This window comes from Anguilla anguilla, chromosome 7, assembly GCF_013347855.1.
Source record: "Anguilla anguilla isolate fAngAng1 chromosome 7, fAngAng1.pri, whole genome shotgun sequence".
NCBI classification, from domain to species: domain Eukaryota; kingdom Metazoa; phylum Chordata; class Actinopteri; order Anguilliformes; family Anguillidae; genus Anguilla; species Anguilla anguilla.
Genome location: NC_049207.1, coordinates 34,773,467 through 34,787,433, shown reverse-complemented (window position 1 = coordinate 34,787,433; position 13,967 = coordinate 34,773,467). Strand labels below are relative to the sequence as shown.

Genomic DNA, 13,967 nt, shown 5'->3' with positions numbered 1-13,967 from the left:
TTCATTAAATATTTATATATATCTGACTCATTTATATACAATATATCTCTCATTTTTTCAGACTCCAGTGTGGGGTTTATATATTTTTGCAGGCACAAGTGAAGGAAATCTTCTAAAGGAGACTGTAACCTCAAACTACAAACAACACTGCAGAGAAACACGTTTTTAATTTAATTTTAGCATTAATAATTAGTGTTTCTATTTTAAATAGTTTTTGTATGACAAAATACAAAAATCCAAAATGATCAGGAGTATAAGACAAGTAAAATAAAAAGGAATTTTTTTTTGAAAGCATATATATATATATATATATATATATATATATATATTTTTTTTTTTTTTCCCACTGACACAAAACACTAATGTGATAAAACACAACAACATCAAAGCCACGTCTACGGTCCCTGATTTTCAGTACTGGTACACAATAAAGATGTGGGACATAAAATAAAGTCTGCACAGTATTGCCAGAAGGTACAAGTACAACTGTTGCCATATCATTCCCAGTTGAATGGTCTGTATCCCGATGGTCTAAAAGGTGTCAATTCAATGCATAGTTAAACTGGTTTGCAAATTTTTCATGCTTCCTTCTGTCCACTCGTTTCATAGCCTCTGTTACTCTTCTCATGGCACTTCTGGAAATAAGGAAAAAAAAAAGAATTTACAGATTTAGAAAATGCTCTTGGTTTAGTTTGCCGGTATGCTCTATTTAAGTGCAGTTTCTCTGTAATCTCTTGGTACTAGCAGTAACTGGCTGATTTAATAACAATATATAAATACACATAAGATGTATACTACTGTCCACATAAACACCATCTGCAAGAAAACAAATTATCTTATTATATATGCAAATGATCCCACACATTGAAGCTTGTGAGCATTAAGCCCATAGGATGCAATGTCTTTGAACTTCATTCACTTCAACGTCATTACCAGTGATGCATTGTGCTTATCAAGAAGTCTCTGATTCCCTATGCCCCAAAGCACCAATTTGCTCACCGCACGGCCCATAACTCTAATGTTACATGTCCTCAACCACTGATATCACACCCCAAATCGCTAATATCACGACATACTATACTGATAACCCACACCCCACATTAGATATCTCAAATCTCCCTCTACTTCAAGAACTTTGTTATATCCCAGGAGGCCCAGAGAAAGGCATGGTGACTGAGTGCTCCAGAGTTTTGTGGACTTACTTGTTGAAGACTTTCCTCTCCAACCTGGAGCGTGCCGTGTTGGTGCTCTGCTTCAGGTCTGTCAGGTTGGAGTACTTCTTGCCCTTGCCCTTGGAACCATTCTTGCCCTTCCCAAATGTCTTGGAGGACCCCAGATCCTCCCCTGTGGCGGCCTCAATTTCTCGCATAAGCTCTGGATCCCTCCAGTCTGCTCCAAAACACACACACACACACAGCTGTCATACAGTGCAAAGTACAAGATACACACACCTGTCACACAAGAACAAACTTACGTGCATGCATGCACACACACTCGAGTGTGTGCACTATCTGCAGCCCCACACACCTTCATGCCCGAGGCCTAAGCTCTATTCAGAGGGGTCCAGAGTCCCATGTTGGCATCAACTAGCAAAGTTGGGTGCATTAAAACCAGGTGGGCGGATCTGATTGGCACACCATGCTGCCTGCTCTCCCTAACGAGGCTGATTCAATTAACTGGCTATTGCATTAACAAGTTAAGGAAAAATTTTGAAAAATGTGTGCTATTCTGGTCCAGTGTCTGGCTCTGTTGGCGCACCAAAGCTTGTAAGCGGGGGCTGATATTAGTTACAAATTCATTTGGGGATGTCTGAATCCTCTGTGATGGGGGTGAAAGGCAATCCTCCTAATTACAAGGGGTCTGTGATCCCCTCTCTGCTTAAGGCCAGTCCTTTGTTAGGCTTAACTCCCCTCTAGAGATGAAGCCATGGGTATTAGTATTATTGACCTAAGCTGCCTGAGTCTCCCAGCAGGTCTAGTCCTCTGTCAACACCTTAGCCCCCCCATCCTATATGAAGAGAAGGGCAGGGCCACACACCACACAGCCTGCTAGAGCCCCACCTATTTAGACCACCCTCAACCTGAGAGATCCGGTGACCAATAACTGTTGCTTAAATGGCAGAGAGCAGTCACAATCATGGTCACTTACCAAAGAGAACAAATGGTGGTAGAAAATGTTTGTAAAACATTTCAAAGTACCAACTGAGTATATTTATAAAAGCATAATTTACTTGATTCATGTGGGGTGATTATCATGATATATAACTGGTGCTCATAACTGGTGGAAATTGCAAATAGTGATTTATTAAATTAATACATTAAATTTATTTATTTATTTATTCCCAATTTGGAATGGCAAATGACAACTGTAATCCCACCTCCTCTCTAGAACACCCTCAACTCATTCAAGAGAGCACACTAGCATTTGCATCCCCCAGAATGTGTGGAGAGGACACTTCTTCTGTATAGTCCGCTATGCATCGGTTAAGCTGCAGGAATTTTATGTTGGAGGACCGCATCTTAGGCAGCTGGCACAGGCAGACTGTAGGTGCTGGACTAATTAAAGGAGTCACTACTGCATTATACGAATCCTTGCTGACTGAAACCTTTTGTCCTTATGTGTCACTAGTGCCTTTAATTGTTGCCCTGAACTGGTGCAGACAGAGGCTGCGATGGACTCGGTTGCAGTGGTATCAGGTCCTATTCACAGATGAGTCACACTTCTGCCTGTTCCATGCAGATGGAAGGACCAGAGTGTAGCGAAGAAGAGGAGAGTGGCATGCTGATGCCTGTGTCCAGGAAACTGACAGATGGGGTGGACCCAGTGTGATGATGTGGGCAGGGATTCACCATGCAGGCAGGACCCAACTTCACTTTGTGCAGGGTAGGCTGAATGCAGAATGTTTTAGGGATGAAATTGTGGATCAGCTCATCGTTCCACGTTAGACAACATGGCTTCACCTTACAACAGGACAATGCCAGGCCACACACAGCTGGAGTGGTCACAGATGCACTTTGGGATGCAAGTGCACGGGTGCTGCCTTGGCCTTCCTACTACCCTGATCTGAACCCAACAGAACATGTGTGGGATTGTGCTGAATCGCAGCATCAGAAAACATGATCCTCCACTTAATGCCCAGCAACTAAGCGTACTTCTACAGGAGTGGGAAAACATCCGACAACAACAGATACAGACACTTATTGATTCTATGCAACAAAAATTCCTAGAAGTAGTGGCTGAAAGAGGTGGCCACACACATTATTGAAGTGTGACTGTAAAATTGCTGTTGGCTTTCTAGTGTTTTACAGTGTTGCGTTTCTTGTTGGTTTCAGCCCGGGCGGTACGGTGGTGCAGTGGGTAGTACTGTTGCCTCACACCAAGAAGGTTGTGTGGTTGAAGGTCTCTGTGTGGAGTTTGCAGTCTCCCATATCTGGGTGAGACATTTTCCGCTGCTATGGACAGTGCGCATTTCTACGGAAGGTGACAACTCTTTGCTTGATGTTTGTTTTTTTGGCACTATTCTTGGGGAGCTGAATCTAAATCCAAGTGACTTGCACATTGAGCAGACTTATTTTCTACCCTAATTCCCAGTTTATCTCCCAACATAGTTACCACCGCATTCCACAGATACAGTTCATTATAGGACTTAATGTGTGGGCCAGTCCTATAATAAACACAGCGAAAAAAGAAAACTGACCAGTATTACACCTCTACATTATCAGCCTGGTGAAAGCAATGATATTTAGGGCAATGAACTACCTATATTTCAGGGATGTATACTAGAATTTTCTCAGAAAATACATAATCTCACTGAAGATGGGTCTACAAGTGGAGGGGGTTTTTCCACCTCAGACTGTCAAGAAAGTACTTGAGCAAACAGGGTTTGACACAAGGTTCAGTCAGTTGCAAAAATAACATAATTAAAACCCATCCTGGATGTATTAACAGTGGGGGGAATGATTTCTCAAGAAGAGAGTAAAATAATTATCTGTAAAACCAGCACCTTTTATGATCGCAATCTTGATCGCAAGTGGTTGCACCGGTTTAATTATGAATTCTATTTTGTAGTGAACTGAATAAATGTTGTAGCTATGCTAGCTCACCAGTCACCAAAGAATAATGCTTCCTTTAAAACATAAATGAGACAAAGCAAAGTGGGTGAATAGAGGGTATGCATTGACGTCACTTTCCTACCAGAATACGCCCCCTCAGTAGGACTGAGTGGCAAAACATGCTGCAACATGGCTGCCTTTAGTAGAGGAAACTGCAAAACCGGGAGTAAAACAAACGATTATCTGCTTAAATTAAAGGCAGTTGGACTCGACAGTGATCCTTACAACTTACCAAAGAACCAGTGGTCCATGGACATTCAACAAGAAATCGGAGCTATCTTTTTACAGACTGCCGAAAGCTATAGAAAAGAGAAGCAAATGGATCGCTGCAATTCGCAGAAACAACTGGAATCCAGGCACCGAAATGTGGATTTGCAGTTGTTATTTTGTGTCAGGCATGTTGTATTTTTGGGTAAAAGCATACCTTAATCTATATCCTTGGCTAGCTAACACTATCTAACCATCCCCCGTTTGTTTGTAGAACACAAGGCTCATCATCGTAGATATTTTTTAATAAATGCTGACAAAAACTTTACAGTTACACATAATATAAATGAAAGATGCTAAATATTTAATTGATGAGTAGTCAATACAGTAGCTACCTAACTTAAGATATGATTTTACCCAAAAATCCAACATACCTGACACAAAATGATAACCGCAAATCCACGTTTCGGTGCCTATATTCCAGTTGTTCCTGTGAATTGCAGCAATCCATTTGCTTCTCTGTAAAAAGACAGCTCCGATTTATTGTTGTTTGTACAGTCAATCGCACAACAGCTCTTTCCCATTTTAGATGTGTTTTTTGTGTTTTCGCGGCATTCAAACTGAACGCTAACTCTGCCACTCAGTAGTCTTTCTGCCACTCAGTGGGTGTAACCGCACTGACTACCACTTGCTGTGACGTCATGTGCATACCCTCTATAGCAAGAGGAGACGTGGTCAACTATGTCACACTTCTGCAAACCACCTTCTGACAATCTGACCAAACTCTACTACCACCTCTCTGGCATGGCAATTAGCTGAAAGCTCCAGGCAGTGAAGTCTCTTCAGATCTACCATTTGGGGTCCAAGACTACTTCTGAACAGAGATGACTAGAAGATGGGAAGGTTTCAGTGAAGTCTTCATCAGTCTATGGGGCAGGAATGTGGGGGCAGGCACGCCTGTTTTAGGTATGGAACAATATTTTAAATTATGGAGTTCCCCTTGGGGGATCAAGCACTCCAGAGAGGTTGCAGTAATCTCAGATTTGAGGGAAAGGTGTCCACAGTAATATCATATTAGCAGAAATGGTGTCTGAGTAGAGAACCTTGGGGTTAATAAAACAGAATCTGAGCAGAGTAAGCTTTACAAGTACAGAACAGCAATAATATATATGGCTAGCTAGAGATGAAAACAAAATGAAGGAATCATTTAAGAGCCTTTGAGCAAAAATCAATACAGTGGTGAGAGCAAGTGGCCAGCCAAAGTCTTGCCATTTGGACCAAACCCAGTATCTTAGTGAGGGGTTGGGGGTGGAGGGACAGTGGCTGTGTTTGGATAGAAAGCAGTGGGCAGGGGGAGATCAATACTCTGGTTAGCTACAAAAGATGCTATTTCACAAGTGAGTGCTCGGCTTCAGCACCTGTCCGTTAACAAGCCACTGAAAGCAGCGGTGGCAAATGGGCCACTCCAGCAACCCAGGGAAGAGGCACTTAAGTGGCTCGCTGAGCAGACATCAGGAGACAGGGTGAGTCTGCCCCTCCTGATTACCAGTGTATTGATAACTGATTTCTTGAAATCATCTATTCCTCAGCCAAGAAACCCCCCCCCCCCCCCGCAGTGAATTTACTGAGGAAGAGATAGCTGTATTGGGGGATTTGGTTGCCTTGTTTTGGGGAATTGGATGGGTATGTTAGGTAAAAGCATTTGTTCTGGGGAATTTGATGAATTTGTCAAGAGGGAAGTGTGTGAGTTGGGTAATCTAGTCATTGATCTCACTCTGACTGATGTTAGGAGTGAACGTACAGCCAGAACACCTGTAGCGTGAGCATGCTGAAAGGCCTTAAGATCAGAAGATCACTGCAGTAAAATACAATACAAATTGGATCTGATGAATGTATTGTGTACCAAAATGCTGGCATGTACATATTTGAGCATATAGAGGTAGTGACTATTTAAACCATTTTAGCAGAATTTTTTTCACAATTGAGCAATGAATACACATGAGCTTAAATGCATGTCAATTTTTACCTTTACATTAAGGCATTTAGCAGTCGCTCTCTTCCGCAGCAAAACAATAAACATATACAACATATATGGTGAAGCACTAATGACTGCAGTGACTGATCTGGTGAAGCAGGAATGACTGTAGTGACTGACCTGGTGAAGCAGTAATGACTAGTGACTGACCTGGTGAAGCACTAATGACTGTAGTGACTGACCTGGTGAAGCAGTAATGACTGTAGTGACTGACCTGGTAAAGCAGTAATGATTATAGTGACTGACCTGGTGAAGCAGTAATGACTGTAGTGACTGACCTGGCTGATCTTCCTGAAGCTTCATCCTCTCCTTCTCCAGCCGAGCTGCATCATCAGGGTTTGTGGGGTTACCCATATCATCCCTTGGGATAATCACCCCATGGAAAGGACACTGCAGGAACACACAAGATGTCTGAAACCACAATTTCTACTTACTGTCCTATCACATGAACATGGAAAAAGTTATTCTCACACACTAAGATGAACACACACACACAATCCACTAATTTACCATTCCAAATCATGCTCATGGGAGGTTCCATTTGTTGATATTCCTAGCTATAAAATGAAGAGTCTGATGAATACTGTATTTCTAATAATAAGTGTCACTTTCAGAAGCCAGATGTGTGCATCAGAGAGAGGATTTGGTGTATGTGTCTAAGTGGGCCGGACATATATGTACCTCAGAGGGCCAGGTGTGTGTATGTGTCTTATAGGGTCAGGTGTGTGTGTGTGTGTGTGTGTGTGTGTGCCTCATAGGGCCAAGTGTTTGTGTCTGTCTCTCCTACAGCTAGGTATATGTGCGTGTGTCTCATAGGGCCAGATGTGTGTCTCATTTGACCAGGTGTGCATGTCTGTGTGTGTCATAGGGCCACGTGTATGTGTGTACTTGAGGGCAAGGTCCATGCTGCTCACCTTACCCCGGACTTGCCGTTTGCAGAGAGCACCATGGCCAGGTGTGTGTGTGTGTCTCATGGGGCCAGGTGTGTGTGTGTGTGTGTCTCATAGGGCCAGGTGTGTGTGTGTGTCTCATAGGGCCAGGTGTGTCTGTGTGTGTCTCATAGGGCCAGGAGTGTGTATCTCATGGGGCCAGGTGTGTCTGTGTGTGTGTCTCATAGGGCCAGGTGTGCGTGAGTGCGTGTGTGTCTCATAGGGCCAGGTGTGTGTATAACTCATGGGGCCAGGTGTGTGTGTGTGTGTGTGTCTCATAGGGACAGGTGTGTGTATATCTCATGGGGCCAGGTGTGTGTATGTCTCATAGGGCCGGGTGTGTGTGTGTTTCACTGAGCCAGAGGTGTGTGTGAGTGTGTCTATTTGGCCCAGGTGTGTGTGAGTGTGTCTAATTGGGCCAGATGTGTGTCTCATTTGGCCAGGTATGCATGTCTGTGTGTCATAGGGCCACGTGTGTGTGTACTTCAGAGGGCAAAGTCCATGCTGCTCACCTTAACCCGGTCTTGCCGTTTGCAGAGAGTGCCATTGGGCATGGGAGCCCTGCATTCATGCGTGATCGGCTCAAAGTTCCCAGCAAAGGTGATATACCTGGACTTCATCTGCGCAGAGAGTTCTTTGTTCTCTACTTCTTCCTCTACCTCATGTGGAACCCAGAATTGGTGCTGAGAGCTGAACCTGAAGCAGGTACAGGGAGCAGAGCACTGTCACCAACACATGGGGTCACCTGCACCACTGCTTCGTTTCCACACCATCCATATGCGAAAGCAGCTGTAAGCAATTAACCTGTAAGCACCTTTTTCCTACTTTTCTTTTTGAGATATACATGGAGTTGTAAGTAATTGCAGGTGCTGTGGCACCATACCCCATTCCTTTCCCAAATAGAAAAGTAAAAAACACCAGCCAGGAGGCCAGCAGTCCTGAAGTAACTTTGAATGGGCAATATCACCCTCTAGTGGCGGACATGAAGGCAGCACAGAATGAACAGGAAACCATCTTCAGAGGCATGATACAATATGACTATATTAATGAGATCCAATCACACACTTGTTTCGGTGTTATATTCTTAATTAATAAAAAATTCTTAATTGATAATTAGATTCAGCTGGGGTGGCACGGTTGTGCAGTGGGTAGCACGGTCGCCTCACAGCAAGAAGGTTGTGGGGTCAAATCTCGGCTTGGAGTTTGCATGTTCACCCCATGTCCATGTGGGTCTCCTCCGGGCAGTCCTGTTTCCTCCCACAGTCCAAAGACAAGCTGGTATGCTAATTGGAGACTCTAAATTGCCCATAGGTATGAGTGTGTGAGTGAATGTTGTGTGTGCCCTGCGATAGATTGGCAGCCTGTCCAGGATGTATTCCTACCTCTCGCCCAATGCAAGCTGGGATCCCATCCCCCTGTGACCCTGCTCAGAGTAAGCAGGTATAGATAATGGATGGATGGATGGATAGATTCAGCTGATTGAACAAAGCCAGGCTTGATTGGAGCCAGCCATATTGTTGAATCTAAACTACACTCACATAGAACCTTACCATCACAGTGAAGTAATCACCACAACATTTCTACAAGTACACTGCTATGATCAAAAGAAACTCCAGAAGAGATGAAAAAAAATTGCTGTTGAAATATATCAGTCTGGAAAAGGTCACAAAGCCATTTCTAAGGCTCTGGGACACCACCGAACCATAGTGAGAGGCATTATCTCCAAATGGAGAACACTTGGAACAGTGGTGAATCTTCCCGGGAGTGGCTGGTGAAACTACGTAACCATACACAGGCACAATGTAGTAGTCTGACTCCCTGACCATGGAAGTGACCTCCTGCATATTCACCATTAACGTTTTCTGGTCAACCAAGGCATAATTAAGTGCCTGTCCCTTTCCTCTTGTGACCCTGCAATAAACTCACTACTTGTTCAATTAGAAACTCACTGCTGGTCCAGCTTGGGGCAGAAACTCTCCTTTTAGGAGGAAATGGGGAGCCTGGTTTAACACACTTAAACATTAAAGCACTAATCAATGGTTTATCTATCACTGTTTGATTGACAGCTCCATTACCATGAGTCAAACAAATGTTTGTGTGCCCAAAATAATCCACCAAACAGGTTCCAAGAAACACACATGGGGTCCTGTTGCGTCAGTGACTTTGTAAGCATAAAAACTCACCAAAAGCATTACAGCTTTTCTCTGACGGTAAAGGCACTTGGCTACCTGACCAGCTGCACTAAGGAAATTGAGGGACTTCGCCATGCACCCCAACAAGCCTTCGTCTGATCACTGAGGCAGAGTTGGCCTGCTACTGGCCACAAAATAAACCAAGCTGGCCCATTTCCCTCCAACAGCTGCTTTGAGGAATAAGTATCTACAGACTTTTCCTCCAATATCTCCCTTGCATGTCACTAACTTATAACACAAATTCATCTTTGTTAAATGGTAGTAGTTAACATCTATGTTTAGCCATTTCTTCTGATTAGAACTGCAAAATATTATTCCTCATATTATGCAAATTATTGTTTTCATACCAAATTTTCTCAAAGGGCGCAGCAACAACTGATCCAGGAAGTAACAAAGAGCATCCAACGAACTGCAAACCTCTCTAGCCTCAGCTAATGTCAGTATTCATAACTTCACAATAAGAAAGAGACCAGAAAAAAATGGGAATTCATGGGAAAGTAGCAAACCGGAAATCACTGCTAACCACAAGAAACATCAATGCGTTTGCAAAAATTGATCCCCAAGCCTTTTGGGATAATGTTCTCCGGACAAATGTGTCAGAAGTGGAACTTTTTGTATGTCACAGGCACCAATATGTCTGGTGTAAAGCACATCTAAAATTTCACAGTAAGAACATTAAACCAACAGTCAAATGTGGTGGTAGTGTGATGGTGTCAGAATACTTTGATCGGGCCTGGACGATTTGCCATTATTGAAGGAACCATGAATTCTGCTCTGTACCAGAGAATTCTTAAGAAGAATGTCCGGACATCTGCCTGTGAGGTGAAGCTGAAGTGGAATTGGGTTATGCAGCAAGAAATGATCCAAAACACAAAGTAAGTCCACATCTGAATGGCTGAGAGGAAACAAAACAAATGTTTTGGAATGGCCTAGTCAAAGTTCAAACTTGAATCCAATAAGATGCTGTGGCAGGACCTGAAACAAGTAGTTCATGCACAAAAACTTATACATTTATCTGAATTAAAGCAGTTCTGCAAAGAACAGTGGGTTAAAATCCCTCCACAGTGATGTGAAAGACTGTCAAGTTATAGGAAGCATTCGGTTGCAGTTATTGCTGCTAAAGGTGGTGCAACCAATTATTGGTTAAGGGGGGCATTAAGTTTAAGGGGGCAATTACTTTTTCACATTTGGTAACTTCTCTTATTAAATAAATGAAGTAATAATTTAAAATTTGTTTTGTGTTTACTCAGGTTCCCTTAGTCTAATATTACATTTAAAGATCTCAAACCATTCAGTGTGACAAATATGCAATTATGGAGGAAATCAGGAAGGGGGCAAATAGGTTTTCACAGCATTGCATCTCAGTAGGTGCAGTGAGGGTGTGGCCTTTCTTCTATCCCAGCACTAAAACACCTGATAAAAATATAAAAAACAAGGTCTTGACTAAAGACCATGATTAGTTACTTAAATTAGGTCTTTTTGTGTTGAGATACAACAAAAGCCTGTACCCACAGATGCCCTTCTCAGAGAAGCTTGGGCAACCTTTTTCAGTAAGAGCAGAACTGAAACCGCAAATGAAAATGGAAAGTTTTAAGGCACATGAAAGAGATTGCAAAGAATTTTTGGGTATGGTACCTAATCATTTTGCCCGCAGTGGGTTGCTCCTGACCCCAATAATAGAGGTCTATGCCAAAAGGGATGACAGGGGCTTTTGCTTTGTCTTGGCTGTGTTCTTCCTTGTCCTTTGGCTCCACACAGCCCCCTGAAGTGCTAAAGCAGAATAGTGAGAGACAGAATAGTCAGAGGACACGGGTCACAAATGACTTGGGATAAGCATTCTTCTGGACGCTGCAAAAAATTGCAAAGCATCTAGCCCAGGTAAAGAGGCTTTAAAAAAATACGCAAGAACATGTTGTACTTAATGGTTATAGGGTGAGGAGTGGGCTGTGTGGAATACCCCTCCTCCAAACCAATGGAGTAAATACGTCTGACAAATCACAATCTCGGATGGTACAGGTCTGTGGATGGGACTCCAACTGGAGTTGGCAATTCAGTGGAGCAGAACATTCTCAGAGGTTGCCGCTGCAAGTGATGTGCACACTGAAACAAGCTCAAGCCATTACAATCTAGGTAGCTGCAGAACAATGTTAGCTAGCTAGACAAATTTTAAATTAAATTTAAAAACTTTTAAGCTACAATTTGCATAGCCACTTCTAGGCTGAAACTTGGGTCAATGGGACAAGCTCTATGATTCTAAAAAGCATTCTATAAAATTCAAGATTCCCTTCTGGGAATTTGATTCAGAGTGTGTGATTACATGGTTCGTATTTTGGACAAGTTCTAAATCTGGCAACCTGATATGCCACAGGAAGTAAAAAAAAGTTTTCCAGATGCTCTCTCAGACATTGAGTATCTGAAAGCAGAGACTAGATGGGACCAGAAAGGCTGGAGCTTAACACTTTTCTAAGGTTACCTGATTTTTATAGATCAACAGGTAAAAAACCATTCGTTATTCAGTAGTGGTACAAAATATGTGGTATTTCTGGACCTTGAGTGTATAAAAGCACTGTAAAACATCACACAGGACACCCTGCAATAATGACACTAACAGCACATAGAACAGCCTGGACTGTAGCACGTAACACAGAGCACATCCCGGGAGGCTGGTTTTGGCCATGGTCCCATAAATTTGCTTCTTCTAAGTCCTGGCTATTGTCTCCAAAGAAGCAGTAGATATTATAGAGAAAGAATGCAAGGATGAGGAGACAGAGGTTAATGATTGAGGATTACCTGGCAGGCGATGCAGAGGCCAGCTTCTGCTTGAGGACAAGCAGTGTGGCAGCTGCACACGTGGGGTCCTGCTCTTCCGCATAGCTACACCTCTTTGGTAGTGGAAGGGGCTGGGGGGCTGGCACTGGCTTTGCCAACTTCAATGAAGAGGTGGAAGCGGAGGCCGGCTCAAGACCTACAGCAAAAGGGTAAAGAGAACTGAGAAGGAGGAGCACTGTTTGTACGGCTCAATACATGTACAGTGTATCTCCACCTCAGTTGGGCTGAGCTTCATTGTATTGAAGATGAAGGCATTATATAAATTTAATCTATTATTAGTAATAATGAAATATTCCTCTATTTTATGGATAAAAATGAAATCCTGAAAAACTGTACCAATAAACTACGGCTTGTGTGGCATGTTTGTGTGCACAGTGTTCGGAACCACAGAGTGCCCCTGGTCTGGGTGCGTTTGGGGGGGCTCATTCTAGGGGCAATACAGCTCAGGCACAGGCCCAAGGGGGTTGTTTGACCCTGCCCACGACTCCAAAGAGACCAATTTTACCTAACAATCCATAATAAGTGGGGGGCAGGGGGTCTCTGTTGTATGCTCCCCATGTCAACTGCCAATTGGAAAATGACATAGAGTAATGTAAACTTGGTATCTCTTGGTAACAGACACATAGCTATTCAAATTCTCGTGAGAGGTCTGGTCTCCATGGCTGGGCTGAGAGGACAGTGAAGCTCTCAGAGCTTTGGCAGCTTGTGGTGGACAGAGAAACATCCTCTGTCTGGGGAACTGGTCCAGGTCTTTCCCCCCTGACCACCGAGCAGTCAGTCTCCCCAATTCACCTCACCACTGGCGAATTCCACCCAGGGGAATTGCAAAATGCAACCAAATCCCTTCTTTTTTCAGTTTAAATTGACCAAAATGGTAGCTATTTGTCTGAAGCAATAAAATTGCGGGTGTTAAAGAGATAAATCAATAACAGGATATGGAGAGGCCTTGCGGCACAGAGCGGTGTCGGGCAGCCCGATGGTGGTGGTATTGATTTTCCTGAGTTCAGCAGGCCTTGTAATTAAAATGTAAATTTGAGAAAGAGATTATGTCCTGACAGAAATGCTGGGATTAAGGGGAGATAAAAGATTGCTAGTGAAAAGCACATGGAAGGAATGAAAGAAAGAAAATGAATGAAAAAGGGAAAAAAAGGCAAGAATCGGCTCAGAAAAAAGCCTGTTTTCTCTGGCATACAGGTCACAGTTACACAGAAACAAAGAAAAGGTTGATTCAAAACACAAAATAATTACAAGGAGATGTGTCAAACGATGAAACTGTATAGCATGAAAAACAGTGATTTCCTAATAAATTAAAGAATTAGGTACCTATTAGATACCATTCAGCAGCAGAGAAAAATATCTACAAAGACCACTTAATTTATCCGGTCACCACAGCTAATTTTTTCAGAGGAATTTAGCATCATTGAAACTGTTCATGTGAAGGAATCAAAAATTCTTTGTGAAGAGGTGAGGGTTAAAATGCAAGCCTTCCTATTCACAATATAGCCATCTAAATTCAACTGACATTTGCACTTTAAAGTGATTTTTCATCCTTGTTTGATCCTGCCATGGCACATACAATGCAGTAACAAGATGTGTTGGTGAAAACACATCCACCCACCTAAGGCCTACTGTATTCTGTAGGTGTGGAGCCTTTCACTTTCTT

General features: G+C 42.9%; 1 protein-coding gene across 3 annotated transcripts in view; it reads right to left on the bottom strand.

The window, feature by feature from the left end:
• Positions 1-328: 328 nt before the first annotated feature.
• Positions 329-13,967, bottom strand: part of uvssa (UV-stimulated scaffold protein A) — an 86,307-nt gene continuing 72,668 nt past the window's right edge. For all 3 annotated transcript variants that reach the window (XM_035424831.1, XM_035424830.1, XM_035424832.1), the window contains 6 exons: positions 12,266-12,440; positions 11,111-11,245; positions 7,796-7,979; positions 6,633-6,744; positions 1,203-1,389; positions 329-635 (listed from right to left, as the gene is read on the bottom strand). In XM_035424831.1, the coding sequence (XP_035280722.1) occupies positions 542-635; positions 1,203-1,389; positions 6,633-6,744; positions 7,796-7,979; positions 11,111-11,245; positions 12,266-12,440 (887 nt within the window). In that variant the 3' untranslated portion in view covers positions 329-541. The remainder of the gene's footprint in view (positions 636-1,202; positions 1,390-6,632; positions 6,745-7,795; positions 7,980-11,110; positions 11,246-12,265; positions 12,441-13,967) is intronic.